We start from the raw sequence: 16,578 nt of genomic DNA on the forward strand, positions 1-16,578 counted from the left end.
TGTACCCCTGGGTGCGGCAACAGGTCCCCCCATGGGACCTTAACCGGGTCCTCTCAAGGCTCATGGGGGGGCCCCCTTTCGAATCTCTAGCAACTTGTTCTCTGGTTTACCTCTCTTGGAAAGTGGTGTTTCTCATGGCTATCACGTTTGCCAGAAGAGTGTCTGAGCTCAAAGCTTTAATGTCTGAGCCCCCTTATACAGTGTTTTATAAGGACAAGGTACAATTGTGGCTGCATCTGGCTTTTCTCCCTAAGGTTATTTCATGCAAATCAGGACATGTTTTTACCACTGTTCTTCTCAAAGCCACATGCTAATGACAGGGAATGCAGGCTCCATTCCCTAGATGTTAGACAGGAGCTGGCTTTTTACATTGAGCGGGCAAAGCCATTTAGGAAGTCGACACAACCCTTCATCGCCATTGCAGAAAGAATGAAAGGTCTGCCAGTCTCATCCCAATGAATCTCTTCTTGGATCACGGCCTCTATCAGGCAACCTGGCAAAGATTCCAGCCCCAACACTGACTGCACACTCCATGAGAGCGCAAGCTTCATCTGCAGCATTCCTGGCGCAGATCACCAGTCAGGACATCTGCAGGGCAGTGACGTGGTCATCTATTCATACCCTTACGTAGCACTACGCCATCACGCAGCAAGCTAGAGACAATGCCGCGTTTGGTAGAGCAGTGCTTCAGTCGGCAACTCGGTGAACACCAACCCCTCCTCCGGGGAACTGCTTGGGAGTCACCACTTGGAATGGACCTGAGCAATCACTCGAAGAAGAAAAAATGGTTACCTACCTTTTGTAACTGTTGTTTTTTGAGATGTGTTGCTCATGTCCATTCCAAGACCCACCCGCCTCCCCTCTGTCAGAGTATCCGGCAAGAAGGAACTGAAGAGGCAGCGGGTCGGGACCCATATACACAGCCATGAAGGAGCCACTCCAGGGGGCTCCACAGCCGATCCGATGGGTACCGCTAGGGAAAAACCTTCCAACGATCATGCACACGGGGCGCACACACCTACTTGGAACTGACATGAGCAACACATCTCGAAGAATAACAGTTATGAAAGGTAGGTAAGCATTTTTTTCAGCTTTTAAAATGCAACCACTTTCCTCTCCAGGCGCACACATGCGTTATTTTAGCGACAACCAATCACCAAGACAATAGGTGTGCAGTTGGAGTTCATGAAGTTCCTAGATACCACAGTGATGAGTGCAGTATACATGCCTAGATTAGAGTAATGTGATGGTTCACGTTTCATTTGATGGAGTAGAATTACTCACAGGCCCAGACTTCACGCTTTCAGGTGCAAGATGATGTAAATTACACCTCCCTGTGCCACCCTGGACTGCTTTGCCTCAAGGATGACAAACACAAGGGAGGACAGGGACTCATGGTATTGGACCCCTTTCAGGGTCTGAGCAGAGGATGGCAGATTTCATTTCCACCCGGTGCTCCACAGGAACTTCAGTGATGAGGCTACAGAGGAGATGCACTGAATCAAGCTCCCTGGCTTCTCCTCTGTCAGTGCCATTCCCTTGCCGTATACGTGGCCATGCTCTCCAGCCCCTCCACAGAACATTGCTATGATGAGTCTTTCCTTCCTTTGCAGATTATAATGACACGGAGTCACAAAATCATAATAATTTTTGAAAACAAATGAAATCCTGTGAATAATCACAATTAGGTATTAATCCCTCAGTGCAACACTCAGGCATTATGCCACCAGAATAACGAAAGAGCAAGGATAGTCCAGGGGCAAGAGTGAGCCCAGTTCAGTTCCCTGCTCTGCCACAGACTTCCTGTAGGACCTCACTTAATCTCTATGCCTGAGTTCCACATGTGTAAAATGGAGATAATGGCACGTCCCTATTTCCCAGGGGAGTTGGGAGGATAATGCATTAAAAAATGTGAGATGCTCAGATACTACAGTAATGGAGGCTGTATAAATACCTAACATTGACTAACAAGCTGGGCATTCACAGCCGGTGATGCATATACCCTGCAGAGCATTGCTATTGTAATGCATGTTCCAGAGCTGAAGATGAGTGTATGCAGAATCGAACATAAAAGAAAATAATCAATCGCATAGTCCTTAAGCATCACTGCAATGAAATGCTGTTAATGCAGTCCAAGTTGTTTTGCTCTTAAATGCTATATTCCAAATGCTGATAAAGAACCTACCCTTGAAAACAGCTTCTGCCAAAGTCCACAGGTACAGTTAAATTTCCTTTATGCTAATTCCTCCAGCAAGGCACTTTGAGCTGGCTAATTTGGGGCCTGATCCTGCTTTCCCAACTCCCATTGATTCACATCTTCTAGCAAAAACATAAAGGTGCCTCAGATTATGCTACTGCCTCTTATGAAAATATTTTATTTACTTTCAGGGTAAAGAATAGCAAAGAATAACAGACACTTTGTTTACGAGACAGAATAAAGCACCTTCTATTACTAACAGGGAGATAAACTAGATAATGTGCTAGTGCCATATTAGGATATTTTAGGGTGATATTTTTTAACATTCTGGACAGAGAGTAATAGAGAACCTAGTTTTTCCACTCTAATTTCTATGATTCTGTGAACTAACAGCAAATCTAGCAAGACATTTCATTGCACCAAATTCTGTTGGTGAGAGACACTAGCTTTCAAGTTACATAGAGCTGTCTCAGGTCTGGGAAAAGTACTGAGGTCTGGGTCTACACTACAGCCCTATATCTGTATAACTACTCACTCGGGATGTGAGAAACCCACACACCTGAGCCACATAAATTACACTGACATAAGTGCTTGTGTGGACAGCGCTATGTTAGCAGGAGAGCTTCTCCTGTCGACATAGCTACTGCCTCTTGGATAGGTGGATTAACCACACCAATGATAGAGCTCTCTCTCCCATCAGCTTAGAGCATCTTCATTATAGCACTACAGCAATGCAGCTGCACTGATGCAGCATTTTAAGTGTAGATGTGCCCTCAAAGTGTCACAGCTAAATACAAGGTCAAAGAGATAGTTTAGTAAGTAGTTTGAACATATTCTAAGGGACCATTCAAGGTGAAGTGGCCCATTAACACCCTTGTAGTCATAGGACAAAAAAAGGGGACTAGTGGGTTACAGATTGTTGTAATAAGACATAATTCCAATGTCTTTATTAAGACCATGATTTTTAGTTTCTAGCAAAGTGATGAATTTAAGCTCCCAGGTTTGTCTTTTGAAAGTGTTGGGCAGGTTTCCTTTGAGGAGATGACAGAGAGATCAGATACAAAGTGGTTGCTTTGTGACATGTTCACCCACAGGTGATACAGTGGTTTTTGGTTTTTATCATTTTCCTGTGTGAGAGCAGTGACTGTCTGGTTTCATCCACATAGTTGTTATTGGGGCATTTCGTGCACTGGATGAGGCACACCACATGGTGTGATAGGCATGTGTAAGACCATGGATCTTGAAAGGTGTATTGTGGGGGGTGTTGATTGTAGCAGTGGAGATATGTCTGCAGGTTTTGCATCTGTTGTTCTGGCAGCATCTGGTGCCACTTTGAGTTGGGTGTCCTAGTCTGTGAGGAGCTTCCTTCTGGTGATGAGCTATTGGAGGCAGGGGGGTTGTTTGAAGGCCAGAAGAGGGAGTTCAGGAAAGATTTCTTTCAGGATGGGGTCCCCATTGAGTATGGGTTATTGTTTGATGATACACTGCATACAGCAAATCTAGCAACAGATACAAGGATTGGGATTAGCTAAATCTTGACAGCAGTGGTGCAGTGGAAACTGCTATCCAAAGCGTGATTGCCATTGCAGGCACAAGAGGATTCAGACTGAATCCTGCTACCTTACTCGCATGCAGAAATATATAGATGACTCAGAAATGCATCTGCAAATCTCCGTATTCATTATCTTGTCCTAGCTGACTGAGCTTCATCACCAAACTATTGATAGTTAATTTAGCACCATACACACAGTGCAGCATCTGTCCAGAATGGAAATACAGATTTTATTGCAGAATATATGTTGCTTGAAGTCCTACACTGGTGTTGGGTGTCTAGCCTACTATCACACAGCTGTCTTACTACTCCTGGCTACTACTTTCCTTCGAGTCACTTTGAATTAGGAAGTAGCCTCTTCATTTGTGTGTTAATAGGATCCTGCAATGGAACAATTCTGTAGAAACCCATCAGGACCACGTGGTCCAGATTCAGCCCTGCTGGCATGAAAAGCTACAAACCTCCCTGTGCCAGGCTGGGGTACAGGCTGGGTGGGGGCAGTGCAAAGGATCAATGTGAATTGTGAACTGGTGTTTCCACTACTGATCTCCCCACAGGTTCCTCCTGGGGAAAGCAGCTATAGTTACTTACACCCAGTGGTTCCATAACAGAACCAGAGGAACATGCTGAATCAGATGGGCCTAGCCAGATGTGCTTTGGGACTGTTTAGTTACCTTCATTCCCTCTCCAGCAAAGGAAAGGTTACATTTATTTTCTTGCCACACTTCAACTTCCCATCCTTAGCTTGACCTCTTATTCCCTGGTATTCTCCATCAGCTCCTGTCTCAGAGATGAATGAGGACTTTATATAAATATTAAATACAGGCGCATAGAAAAAATGTTTTTTAATTTCCTAATAATGAGATTCAGTTCCCCGATAGATGGCCCAATCCTGCAGTATTTGCTCATCCCAATACAACCATTCATTTCATATTGTAACAGCATTTCTTATTTAATACCGTTCTGTTTTGACAACTGTGGTCAGAATCAATGTCCCTTAGGTGAACTTGGCTTGCCAAGTCTCAACGATATGGACCATGCAATGGCTCATGCAGTTCAGCAGCATCAATAGCAACGCAATGGGCCATCAAAGAAACTTGCAAAAAATATACACATTTTGTTTTGGAGTATTTTTAACTGTGATCAAAAACACGGCTGCTTCCAAAACCAAAACTGGCGCTTAATTAGCTGTTAGAACTATAGATTACAACAATTTATGGGAACATACTGATTGGGAATTTGTTATTCGTGCTTGCCTGAAGGTAATGTTTGGCTCAAGTATAGTCGATGTCAGAGAGACTAGAATTTCAGCTTGATTTGTCTACAATTAAGCCACTAGCAGAATTTAAATGGATTTGGAGTTATACCTACAGTACCACTCATGTGAAATGAAATTTCAAATGCACAGATGTGCTTGTACAATAGGAGGCTTTTATGTATCACAACAGAAAATGTTTCTCTGTTTTCTTAAAGTATTCTCTGATGGATTTATTATCCAAGATGGTGGTTGGCCAGCCTCATTTTGTCCGTTGCATCAAGCCAAACAATGATCGGCAGGCACACAAGTATGACAAAGAGAAGGTACTGGTACAGCTGCGCTACACGGGAATTCTGGAGACGGCAAGAATTCGGAGACAGGGTTATTCCCATCGCATACTGTTTGCTAACTTCATAAAACGGTAAGAACATGTACATATGAGCGTATTTCTATGATTGTTGTCTGATGTTTGCTGAATGTCATCAGCATGCTTGGAGCTGTATAAAACAAAGATAAAGACAAAGTCCTTGTCAAAGATCACAAGCTAGACTGGACAGACAGAATATTTCAGACATGAGGGTAACACATCATTTTGATTTGTAGGGAAAGATCACACATCTCTGACCTATTGTTTCAGGCCCATTGCAGACTCAGGGAGAAACCACTCTGCTCAGTCTGAAAGTTTTCTCCAGAACTATAAGGGCTAGAAACTTAATATTTTAAATTAAATCTTAGAATTTGGAGCAAATGATGACATCCTCCAAAAACACATTACTGTATCTCTAGCCACTGAGAGCCAGCTTAGTTCAGCCTCTAGCTTTGCAGGGAAGCACATGATGATCTGGTTATTGCACATTAAAGATTAAGGTAGAAGTGCATAAATGCATGGTTTTGTTTTTTAAAGTGTAGTTGAGAAGTAATATTCATTTGTTAAGAGACTAGTTTCACCCTTGTTATAACTGGGAGAATGTTAAGTAAAAAAGTCTTCACTTGTAAGAGATTAAGCAGTTATTTTGCATTTCTCTTTTACAAATGTAGAAGCCAGACATTTTCCTGGATAAGAACTTAGATTTACAGGGGGAAAATAGAAGAAATTGTGCAGATAACACCCACTCTGACAGAAGCTTTTAAAACTAATAGGCACTAGAAGTAGACAGCCGATGACAGAGACACAGAAGAAGAACAAGCTGATGGTTTGATAAGTTTGTTTCGGGAGAGCACACTGGGGGGGCATGTCTGTGTCAGAAAAGCACAGCTTGATGAAGGCTGTTGAAAGTAGTTTCAAGTGAACAAGGTGTGTCTGGGGCTTTGGTTATTGCTTTTAAAGATTTTACTGCTAGTGTAAAGGGGGGAAGCAGAGAGCATAGTGAGCCAGATCCTCCACGGGTGTAAATCACTCTTGCTCCACTGATTTCAACAAGGCTGGGTCGATTTACACACATGGAGGATCTGGCCCAAAGCACAAGGAGTTTTGTTAAATAGCTGGCAGTTTTTTATTGAGACTTACAGTCAGAGACCTAGGAAAACGGGAAAGGAGGTCAAGTGGACTGAAAATTAGCCAAGCCAATAAGCAGTCGCTCCTTTTTTTATTATACTGTGGGCAAAATATTGCCCTCATTTATACCTGAGCAATCCAGGCTTTGTGTGTACAGAGGAGCTGAATGACAGGAAAAGAAGACAGCCAAGCTTGAAGGAGGCACACATAGTGTCCACATAATTGTTCTCAAACTAAGAAAACTAGAAAAAGTTGATTGTATTTAAAGCTTTTGCAAGTAAAGGATAATAAATATATGGAGTAAGTTTAATAAAAAGACTAGCAAAGCTAAATCTAAAGCGATATCTAGGTGACTATTCAAACAAACAAAAGATGGGGTGTGATGAGGGGTAAAGAGAAGACAGTGGTAGTTACACAGATTTCTTGAGGGACATGGAATTTATTCACTGATTTTAGAGAGAGCCTGCAATTCTGCACACTACTTTCTACCTCCTCAGAAAAAGCCTGGGTAAATAGTCTTTGCAATGTGCCAAACTGAGACTCTGTTGAAGCAAAGGAGGAGCAAATTCTAAGGTTACACACTCTCATAAGAATGCTCTGTCTTCAGCTGAATGCATCCAGAGAACTGTCATCTTAGAGCATATCTGCTGATCTCAAATGCCGATTAAAACAGGAGGAGAGAGAGGCATTCTCTAAGGCACGGGTTCTCAAACTAAGGGTCGGGGGGTTATATGGGGGGTTGCGAGCTGTCAGCCTCCACCCCAAACCCCGCTTTGCATCCAGCATTTATAATGGTGTTAAATATATAAAACGTGTTTTTAATTTATAAGGGGGTCACACTCAGAAGCTTGCTATTTGAAAGGGGTCACCAGTACAAAAGTTTGAGAACCACTGCTCTAAGGTATGCAGGACCCAAACTGTAAAGGGCTTCATAGATCAGACCAACAGCTTAAATTGCATTTAGCAAAGAACTGTAAGCCAGTATAGTCTCTGCAACACACATGCAGTATGCTCCCAGCAAGGAGTTAGTAGGCAGCCACCTTCTACACCAGCTGAAGTTTTGTGGCCCCAGGCTAGGAGTGGCAGAGGCATGGGTATGAGATATTAAAATTCAATATTTGAAAGAATACCTTTAAACAGAAAACAACTGTAAAAATGATTGACATGTTCTTTGTTACTGATGTAAGGGTGTGATGGGATCCCCGGGGTGCAGCCTGGGACTGTGGGGCCACTGTGCCCCTTTAACTGACTCCAACCTGGGCTGTCTCTCACAATGCCTTGCTGGTGACCAGCAGCAAACCCCTCCAGGTGCGGTTATCACTCAGAACAACCGCATGTGGAGCCCCACACCCAGCTAGATTGCATGAATGTTCCCAGAGCCACTCAAGAATCACAAAGAGATGCACCAGCCGAATCCCCCCAGCTCCCAGCACTGAACCTCAGAAAGATACCGTCTTGCACTGCTCAAGATGAGCCATGCAGATTTATTCATTGGTTCACCACTTCATCAATGGAAAGTGGATATACACTAGCCTTTGAAAACCTGAGCAGATCTATCACACACTTCAGACAAACTCACTGGTAAAGATAAACAGTAAAACAAATTTATTGACCACAAATGATAGATTTTAAGTGATTATAAGTGATAGGCAAAAAGTCAGAGTTAGTTACCAAAATAAAATAAAATAAAATATAAGCATGCAGTCTAAACTCTCCATCCTATTAGACTGGGCAACATCTAGATTAAGCAGTTTTTCTCACCCCACTGTATATTGCAATTCATAGTACACAGATTTGACCCTTGAAACCTGGGCCAGTCTCCTCTGTTGCAGTCTTAAGTCTTTTCATTGTCCATGTTGCTTGCAGCATAGGTGGGGGAGGAGAAAAGGCCAAGCATGTGACCACTGTGTTTTGTTTTATACCCTTAGTCTATGTGCTTGTAGAACACAAGTTCAGACATGTCTGATGGGCATTGCTGAGTCTCTAGGCAAGGCTGAGCAATTCCCCTGGTGTGGCCTCATCCAGTTGAGTCATTGCATTGTAGCTCCCTTGCTGAACAATAGCTGGTGATGTCTGTTCAACAGCACCCACCCGGGTGTTGGTTACCTCCCTGGTCATTGTCTCTGTAGAGCTAGTATCTGGGCACCTTCAAAACCTACAGCATATTTTAGTGAAAACCATACAACACAATTCTTATAATTTCATGTGCATTAATGATATGCATATATGGGTAGAAAAATGACTTCAGCAGATCATAACCTTTCCCCTGATACCTCACAAGGCCTGCTTTATATGCAAGATCACAATTATATATAAATGAGGAATATGGGGGTTACCGGGTGCTCCCCCAAGGTACAGAATGTCACAAAAGGATTATCCACAACATGCAAAGAAGTAGTAAAGGCAACGAATTGGCAAAGACTCTCACTAGACAGCATGTTTTCTGAGAGTCCTGTAGTGATGTTAATAGAACTAAAAAACCCTCCAGGGTGTACAAGATCTCTCTCATGCACCTTTAACTGTGTTTCTAATTGCTGTATATAAACACACAGTGATTTTTGGCATGTTCTTCTTTTTAGTACATTATGTATTGCTTCATACAAAAACATTTTAAACTAGGTTTCATTTAGATGAATGGCGTGCATCTGCATTTTTCAGTCATTCCATATTACTGTAATAATCATATTTTTGTCTTTTAGGTATTACCTCATCTGTTACAAAACAAATGATGATCCTCCAGTCAGCCCTGAAACCTGTGCTGCTATCTTAGAAAAAGCCCGCCTTGACAACTGGGTTCTTGGAAAAACCAAAGTAATATTTTCACATACTTTGCATACATTTCACTATGTGTTTGTAAAGATATTAAGCAAACTCTGCTCTCGGTTACTTCACTGGAATTACTTTTGATTCACATCACATGCGTAAAAAAATTATTTCATTGGACACTCCTTACTGACAATTAGGCTGAAATCCTGGTCCCTCAGTGCGGGGAGAGGAGTTAGCAGCAGATGATCTCAGATGTAGAGAGTGGGGGAAGATTTGGTTATGGACAGAGGCCACCTATAAGCAAACTAGGCCAGTGGCGCTGGAATATATTTAGTAGTGGGGGTGCTGGCGGCCAGGACCCGAGCCCCAGGTGAGATGAGGGGTTGGGGAGTGGAGTGTGGACGGCGGGCCGGGAGCAGGTCATAGGCACGGGAAACACCCCCCAGGTTTTATGCACAGAGCCAACGGCTGGGGAGCAGGGCGCAGGGCCTGTGGTCCTGCATAAAACCTGGGGGTGCTGCAGCACCCCAGCACCCCTACTTCCCGCACCTATGAACTAGGCAGCTGCCTAGGGCAACAGATTTGGCCGGTCACCTTTTCATCATGATGGAGGGGTATCTGGAGCAAATTTGAGTAGTTTTGCAACTCTTTACACTGGATTACATGCCACTCATTCAAATTTGGCTTGGCTACCCCTCTATCATGACTGAGGGGCAGCCAGGCCAAATCTGCTGCCCTAGGCCTATGAGGAGGGGGGCAGCACACTGAAGATTTGTGTAGGGTGGCAGATTGTCTTGAGTAGCCTCTGATTAGGGTGGAGATAAATATCTTCTCCCTCATTATTGCCCCGTGGCACCAGTAGAATTTATCAGCCTCCCTCCCACGTCAGCCTTTCTAGCCTGATTTGTCAGAAAGGGCCTCCCTGCTGGGAAACTACAGGAGGTTTGCTAGATAGAGAAGGTACCGTAGGAGAAAAGCTGGTGTCTCCACACCTCAAACAATTTCAGCCTCAAGTCTCCCCTTCTCTGAAGGTAACGGGAGTGGGAGGGGGAACAGAAGATTCAAAGACAGGGGGAGACATAGAACTGAAGCTGTCTGAGGTGCAGAGACACCTGTCTGAGGCACCTTTCTCCATGGCCACACCTCTTCTTGTTCACGCCTGTCTAATGAACCAGAAATGGATTAATAATGGGACTACCAGAGAAGAGAAGAAAGATCGTCCTCAAAGGCCGAGGGGTATTGCTAGGGCAGGTTTTTCTAAAGAAGGCTGGGACAAGGATCCATGGATGCACCTCCCCGCCCAATCTCTCTCATGTTGTGAGGTGGGACCAAAGGAGAAAATGGGGGATGGGAAAAGGAGAATAACTGGAGGTATGGGAATTTATATCCCACTATTTACTTAAATGGAGTTACTCCAGATGTACACCAATGTAACTGAGGCAGGATCCAACAGACAGAAACTATGACAAAAGGAGTAGAGGGGAGAGGTCAGAAAAGGCCTGAAAAAATAGATACAATGGGACTGATTCTCCTCCTACCTACAGCAACTGGTTTCACACTAGTACAACTCCATTAACTTCAATGGAGTTACTCCTGATTTACTCCAATGTGAGAGCAGAATCAGGCCTGATGTTTGTATCACTTGTGCCAGTCTTGCTTTGGGGGTTGTTTTTCTATGGCGTAGGCTTCCCTGAAAGCAAATTAAAAAATAAATAAATGGCATGGGTTTAAGGTCCTGGGCAAAAGCATTAACAGACTGGAGTTAGTTTTGTGAAATATGCATCAGAGGAAAACACTTAGGAGATTAAAGTATCTTCCAATGAAAATACAAATAGTGTTTTGGCCACTTGTGTTACCAACTCAAATTACAGAATTATTTTAGCTTTGTCACCTTCAAAAATGATCATTTAAACAATGGAACTAAAGGCTTTGTTCTTCCTCTGATGGTCATACAGAATTCCTGTTGATGCTAAATAGCCTAATGTACATATATGAATCACTGTGAGAAGACTGTCTAGGCCATTTTAATTAATGCTGTGTATCATTGTTTGTTTACTCTCTTTAAGGTGTTCCTTAAATACTATCATGTGGAGCAGTTGAATTTAATGAGAAAGGAGACGGTTGACAGGATTGTTTTGTTTCAGGCCTATGTCAGAGGGTGGCTAGGTTCAAAGAGATACAAAAAATTAAAGGAGAAAAGGGAAGAAAGTGCTATTAAAATACAGTCAGGTAATAGCTCAACAGCATTTTAGAATAAATGTGCATATGGATGAAATATGGCTTCTTACATTTTGTTCTTTTAAACCTGTTGCACTTGATAAAGCATTCTGTGTTTGATGTTTTATGTATTTTTATGAAAATAAATCGGTTAATCAGGTTATGACAATAATCCCTTCACTACAGGTGTCTATCAATGTTACTTTTAAAAGGCAATTTTAACAACAAAGGAATGTGAATACATAAATAATATTTTATTCCTAAAATTCCAGCATACTCTGACAATGTCACATAATATACCAGTGAAAAATTAATGTATTAACCACCTTGGATAATAAAACTAATTAAGCTATTGATTGAGAAATCACTAATTGAACAGCCTCCTTTTAGCATAACTTTGAACATCATCCTCTTGGAAGTTCTAACATCTACATTTTTTATATACTAATTGATTCCATAATTACAATATGACCTGGAGGACCCAGATTTTACATATTTTATACAGTTTGTGCTTCCTTGTCATAAATTTGGAAACCTGACTGACAATTCAAAAGTGTGTTTCTTTGTAGAAACATCCTGGAAAGATATGATGTTTGAATACTTCAGTTCTGATGCCATAATTCCTTGAAGAATTCTTTATTTTCATATTCTTCTATATCACCTAATGGATGAGCTTAAATTTTCCCACCTCTTTTTAGTTTACAGGGGCTTTGTTGCTCGTAAAGAATATGAAAATGGAAAAAATAAATACAAAATGGAAACATTTATTACCAGACTTCAAGCAGGTAGGGACTGTTAGCTTTCTAGACTTTTAATTCACTGATTTTATCAATCTGCTTATACTCAATGTAGTGGGCCCGATCCTCAGCTGCTATAAAGCTACATTGACTGCAGTGGAGCTACATCAGATTGCACCAGCGATTTGATGCACATATCTCTGCTTGTAAATATTGTATATATGTATGCACACTCAGGGGTGAAAATAACATAAAAGACTTACCAGTACGGGGTCCCAGCTCCAGGCCCCCAGAAGGGGCAGGGCCTCAGGCGGAAGGGGCCTGCACCTCCCAGGGCTCCGGCAGTGATTTAAAAGTCCTGGGACTCTGGTCACTGCCGCGGTAGTGGTGGCCGGGAGCCCTGGGCCCTTTTAAATTGCCGGGCTCTGGGGCAGCTGCGTACGGGCCCATAGTGGCAGCCACTTCTTACCTGTATGCCGTACCAGCCCATTTTCACCTCTGTGCACACTATATATCTGCTTGCATTTAATGTGTATATATACAATATTTGTCTGTATGCTCTTTATATATTGTTTACATTTTTGTATATGTTTATTACATATTAGATAGCATTTACTTTAGAAAAGTTTACTTATCTATAGCTATGCATATGTCTCTGATTGTCTTGTGTCATAGCTCTGTTCCTACCTATCAAAATGTTCCTCCCTCTTTCTTTTTGCCAAGATATCTCTGCTGTGACATCTCCCAAGATTCAGTTCTTGATCCTTTGCTTTTTTCTATCTACCCTGTCCTTCTTGGTCATTTTGATAACCCTCACTTGTGTGTATGCAACCTGACACTGATCTCAGGTGGTGTATATTCAGGAGTAACTCAATTGCAGTCAGTGGAATTTTACCAGTGTAAAACTGGTCTGAGAGCAGAATCAAATCCAAAGAGGTCACCATTGAAAGTCAATATTTACCAAAATGATGATATCTGAGATGCCCCGATTACCTCCTCAGCAGAGGGAATCTCAAACCCCACAATGTAGCAACAGCTCGTTCATGTTGATTAACCACTGCACTGTATCTTATGATATCTTTAATTCTCCTTTGTGTCCACTCTCTCTTCCTGACATGTGGCTTCAGCTCAACTTCCTTCAGCATAAAAGAAGCAAAATCATATTATGCCCATTCTCTCACACTTTTAGTGGCTCTGCTCCCCATTTGTTTCAAAATCCAGTTCAAAATTGCCATCCTTGTTTTGAAAACCATCCTTGGACATGCTCCATCCTACCTCAACGATCTGGGCTAACTTCACAGGTGAAGCTAAGTAACTTGAAACAGATCAGATGCTGTCCAAACTTACATTTACACTGGTATAACTCCTTTGACTTCAGTGGAGTTACTCCTGATTTGAACCTATGTAAGTGAGAGGAGAATCAGGCCCAGAAAGTCTAAGGCTATGTCTACACTACAGACCTTACAGCAGCACAGTTGTATCCCTGCAGCTGCATTGCTGTAAGGTCTCCTGTGTAGCCACTCTGCCAACGGGAGAGAGCTCTCCCACTGGCATAATTAAACCACCCCCAACAAGCAGCAGTAGCTATGTCTGCACTAGAGCATCTCCTGCCGACATAGCACTGTCCACACCGGCGCTTTGTCTGTGAAACTTATCTTGGTCAGGGGGGTGGTTTTTTCACACCCCAGACCAACAAAAGTTTTACCGACAAAAGTGCTAGTGTAGACAAAGCCTAAGAAATTCTAGAAAGAATCTAAGTTCATGTAGTTTCCACTGTCTTTGGGCCCCCTAAAAGTACATGTTAAATCCATGTATATTCCTTTCTAGACTACGCTGTATCCCCTTAGGTCTGGTCTATACTACCCGCCTGAATCGGCGGGTAGAAATCGACCCATCGGGGATCGATTTATTGCGTCCCGTCGGTACGCGACAATCGATCCCCGAATCGGCGCTCTAACTCCACCAGCGGAGGTGGTAGTAAGCGCCGCCGACAAAAAGCGGCAGAAGTCGATTTTGCCGCCGTCCTCACAACGGAGTAAGTCGGCTGCAATACGTCGAATTCAGCTACGCTATTCACGTAGCTGAATTTGCGTATCTTAAATCGACTCCCCGCTGTAGTGTAGATGTACCCTTAGACTCACACCCACTTTTCAACCTATAATTTGTCTCCGTTACACAGCACTTCTGAGTCTGGCCCCCAGTGCATCTACTGGAGTGCAACTTGATGTAGCTCACAGAGAGAGGAATGCAGCAAGAAAGTCAGCTAATGAGGGGTGTAAATAAAGCGGATAGGCCACCCCTACCTGAAATTTGGCTCCTTGGTATGTAAATTCACACCATCTTAGAACCCATTACACTCACTTACACATCAGTAAATGTGTGCTGGGGAATCTAATTTACACCACTTTACATATCAATTCTGAATTTGGCTTCTTCCATTCCCTACCCCACTCCCTAGTTCTTCTACCATTGCCTCCTTCTATGATCCTTCACATAATGTCACCACTGCAGGTGTGAGACCATTCTCCTCTGTAGCTTCTGTCATCTCAATAAACTTCCTGTATCCCTCCACTTCACTGACTTGCCATCACATTTAAAATCTCACTTGAAAACACAGCTTTCCCCACCTTGCCTCTACTACCAGCTTCCTATCTTCTGCAGCTTTTTTTTTATTTAATTCTGTTAAAAGTTTGAACTACAGCTTGGGTGTTATCTAAAATGGTATTGTACTGTATTTTGTATCAGTTGCAAGAGGATACTTAATCAGAAAGAAAAGGAAAGAAATAACAGATGCATCGAACAAAGCAGCAACAACAATTCAATCTCACTACAGGGGATATAGGGAGAGGAAAAGCTTCAAAAAGAAAAGGTAGTGATCTTTTCCTTCTATTGTATCACTTAAATGTCTCCTGCTTCAGTAAACACATTGTCAGAATCAGCAATGTTCTCTGGAAATGAAGCAGAATTGGATGCTTCTGTGTAGCACAAATAGTTTTACTCCTGGGGGCATTCTGCACCAAAAAATTAAAAATTCTGTGCACAATATTTTAAAATTCTGCAAATTTTATTTGTCAAAATAACACTATGTAATCACTCCAGTTTCAACTATTTTGGTAATTTATTTCAAAATACCTGTCAGCAAGTATGTCTGTAACAATACAAACACACACAAAAATTCCCCCAGGAGTAGAGAGTGAAAGAAACCTCTATGACAGCCCAGTTCCTGTTTCTCTGCCTTAACCGCAGAGCCCAGCTGGGGGACCAGACAACCACAACCCCTCCCCCACAGAGCCCAGCCATGCCCCCCCAGCCAATACACCTGAAACCCCTCCCCCCCCAGAACCCAACCACAGCCCTCCCCCAGCCCAGATAACGGCACTCTTTCCCCCCCAGAGCCCAAGGATCCAGGGGGAGAAACAGACTGATACTCAGTACCAGGCTTGCATGGAGTTTCCTGTGCTCTGCCCTCTCTTTCCCTCAGGGCATGCTGGGAACTGCAGCCAGGGCTGGCTTCAGGGTTTTGGCCGTCCCAAGCAGCCAAAAAAAAAAAAAAAAAGCCACGATCGCGATCTGCGGCGGCAATTCAGCGGGAGGTCCTTCGCTCCGAGCAGGAGTGAGGGATCGTCCACTGAATTGCCACCGAACAGCTGGACGTGCCGCCCCTCTCCGAAGTGGCTGCCCCAAGCACCTGCTTAGTAAGCTGGTGCCTGGAGCCGGCCCTGACTGCAGCTGCCAAGATCCCTCTAGCTCCCTCTCCCTCCCCCCAGCAGTGTCTTCTATGTGTGGCTCCTAGTGGCAGCTAGTAGCACTGCAGCCCTTTTCTGTGGGGGAAAAGGAATTCTGCACACACGTTAATTTCTGCAAAATTCTGCACTGCGCAGTGGTACAGAATTCCCCCAAGAGTATACATTATGCTCTGCTTGAGGAGACAGAGCCTGTCCCACTCCTACCTCCTCAGAAACACCCTGAAGCCTTGGCTTTCCACGCCGATCGTGCCACAATACCGAGCAAGTGGAACAAAGTCTTACACGCACAACTGCCCATCCCCCCCTCGGTGGTGATTTATGTTTCTACTGGCTGCTCCAGGTACCCGAACCGACCTGCCTGAGCTGCCAGGGAGAAGCATGTCACTGCTTTGGCGTCTTGCCTTTGCTTCCCCATCAGAAGTCATTTTTCTATGGGGAAGCAAAGAAATCTGCGGGGGATATGAATTCTGCACATGCTGCACAGTGACACAGAATTCCCCCAAGAGTATAGTTTGTTTGCTTGTTTTAAAAGATGGCAGTAAACATTTTTATTAAGTTTTGTGACCTCAGGGGAGAAGAGGCAAATATGGGGTTAAAAAAAAATTTGTTG

At 43.3% G+C, this 16,578-nt stretch overlaps 1 protein-coding gene across 19 annotated transcripts in view; it reads left to right on the top strand.

The window, feature by feature from the left end:
- The window catches only part of MYO3A (myosin IIIA), a 351,398-nt gene that overhangs the window by 301,132 nt on the left and 33,688 nt on the right, over nt 1-16,578 (top strand). For 18 of the 19 annotated variants that reach the window (XM_054020735.1, XM_054020736.1, XM_054020737.1 and 15 more), the window contains 5 exons: nt 5,223-5,428; nt 9,202-9,313; nt 11,335-11,497; nt 12,184-12,270; nt 14,968-15,091. In XM_054020735.1, coding sequence (XP_053876710.1) covers nt 5,223-5,428; nt 9,202-9,313; nt 11,335-11,497; nt 12,184-12,270; nt 14,968-15,091 — 692 coding nt within the window. Of the gene's footprint in view, nt 1-5,222; nt 5,429-9,201; nt 9,314-11,334; nt 11,498-12,183; nt 12,271-14,967; nt 15,092-16,578 lie in introns of those variants that run through there. The other variant, XM_054020744.1, reaches the window with a different exon arrangement.

The sequence above is a fragment of the Malaclemys terrapin genome, chromosome 2 (genome assembly GCF_027887155.1).
Source record: "Malaclemys terrapin pileata isolate rMalTer1 chromosome 2, rMalTer1.hap1, whole genome shotgun sequence".
In the NCBI taxonomy this organism is placed as follows: Eukaryota; Metazoa; Chordata; order Testudines; family Emydidae; genus Malaclemys; species Malaclemys terrapin.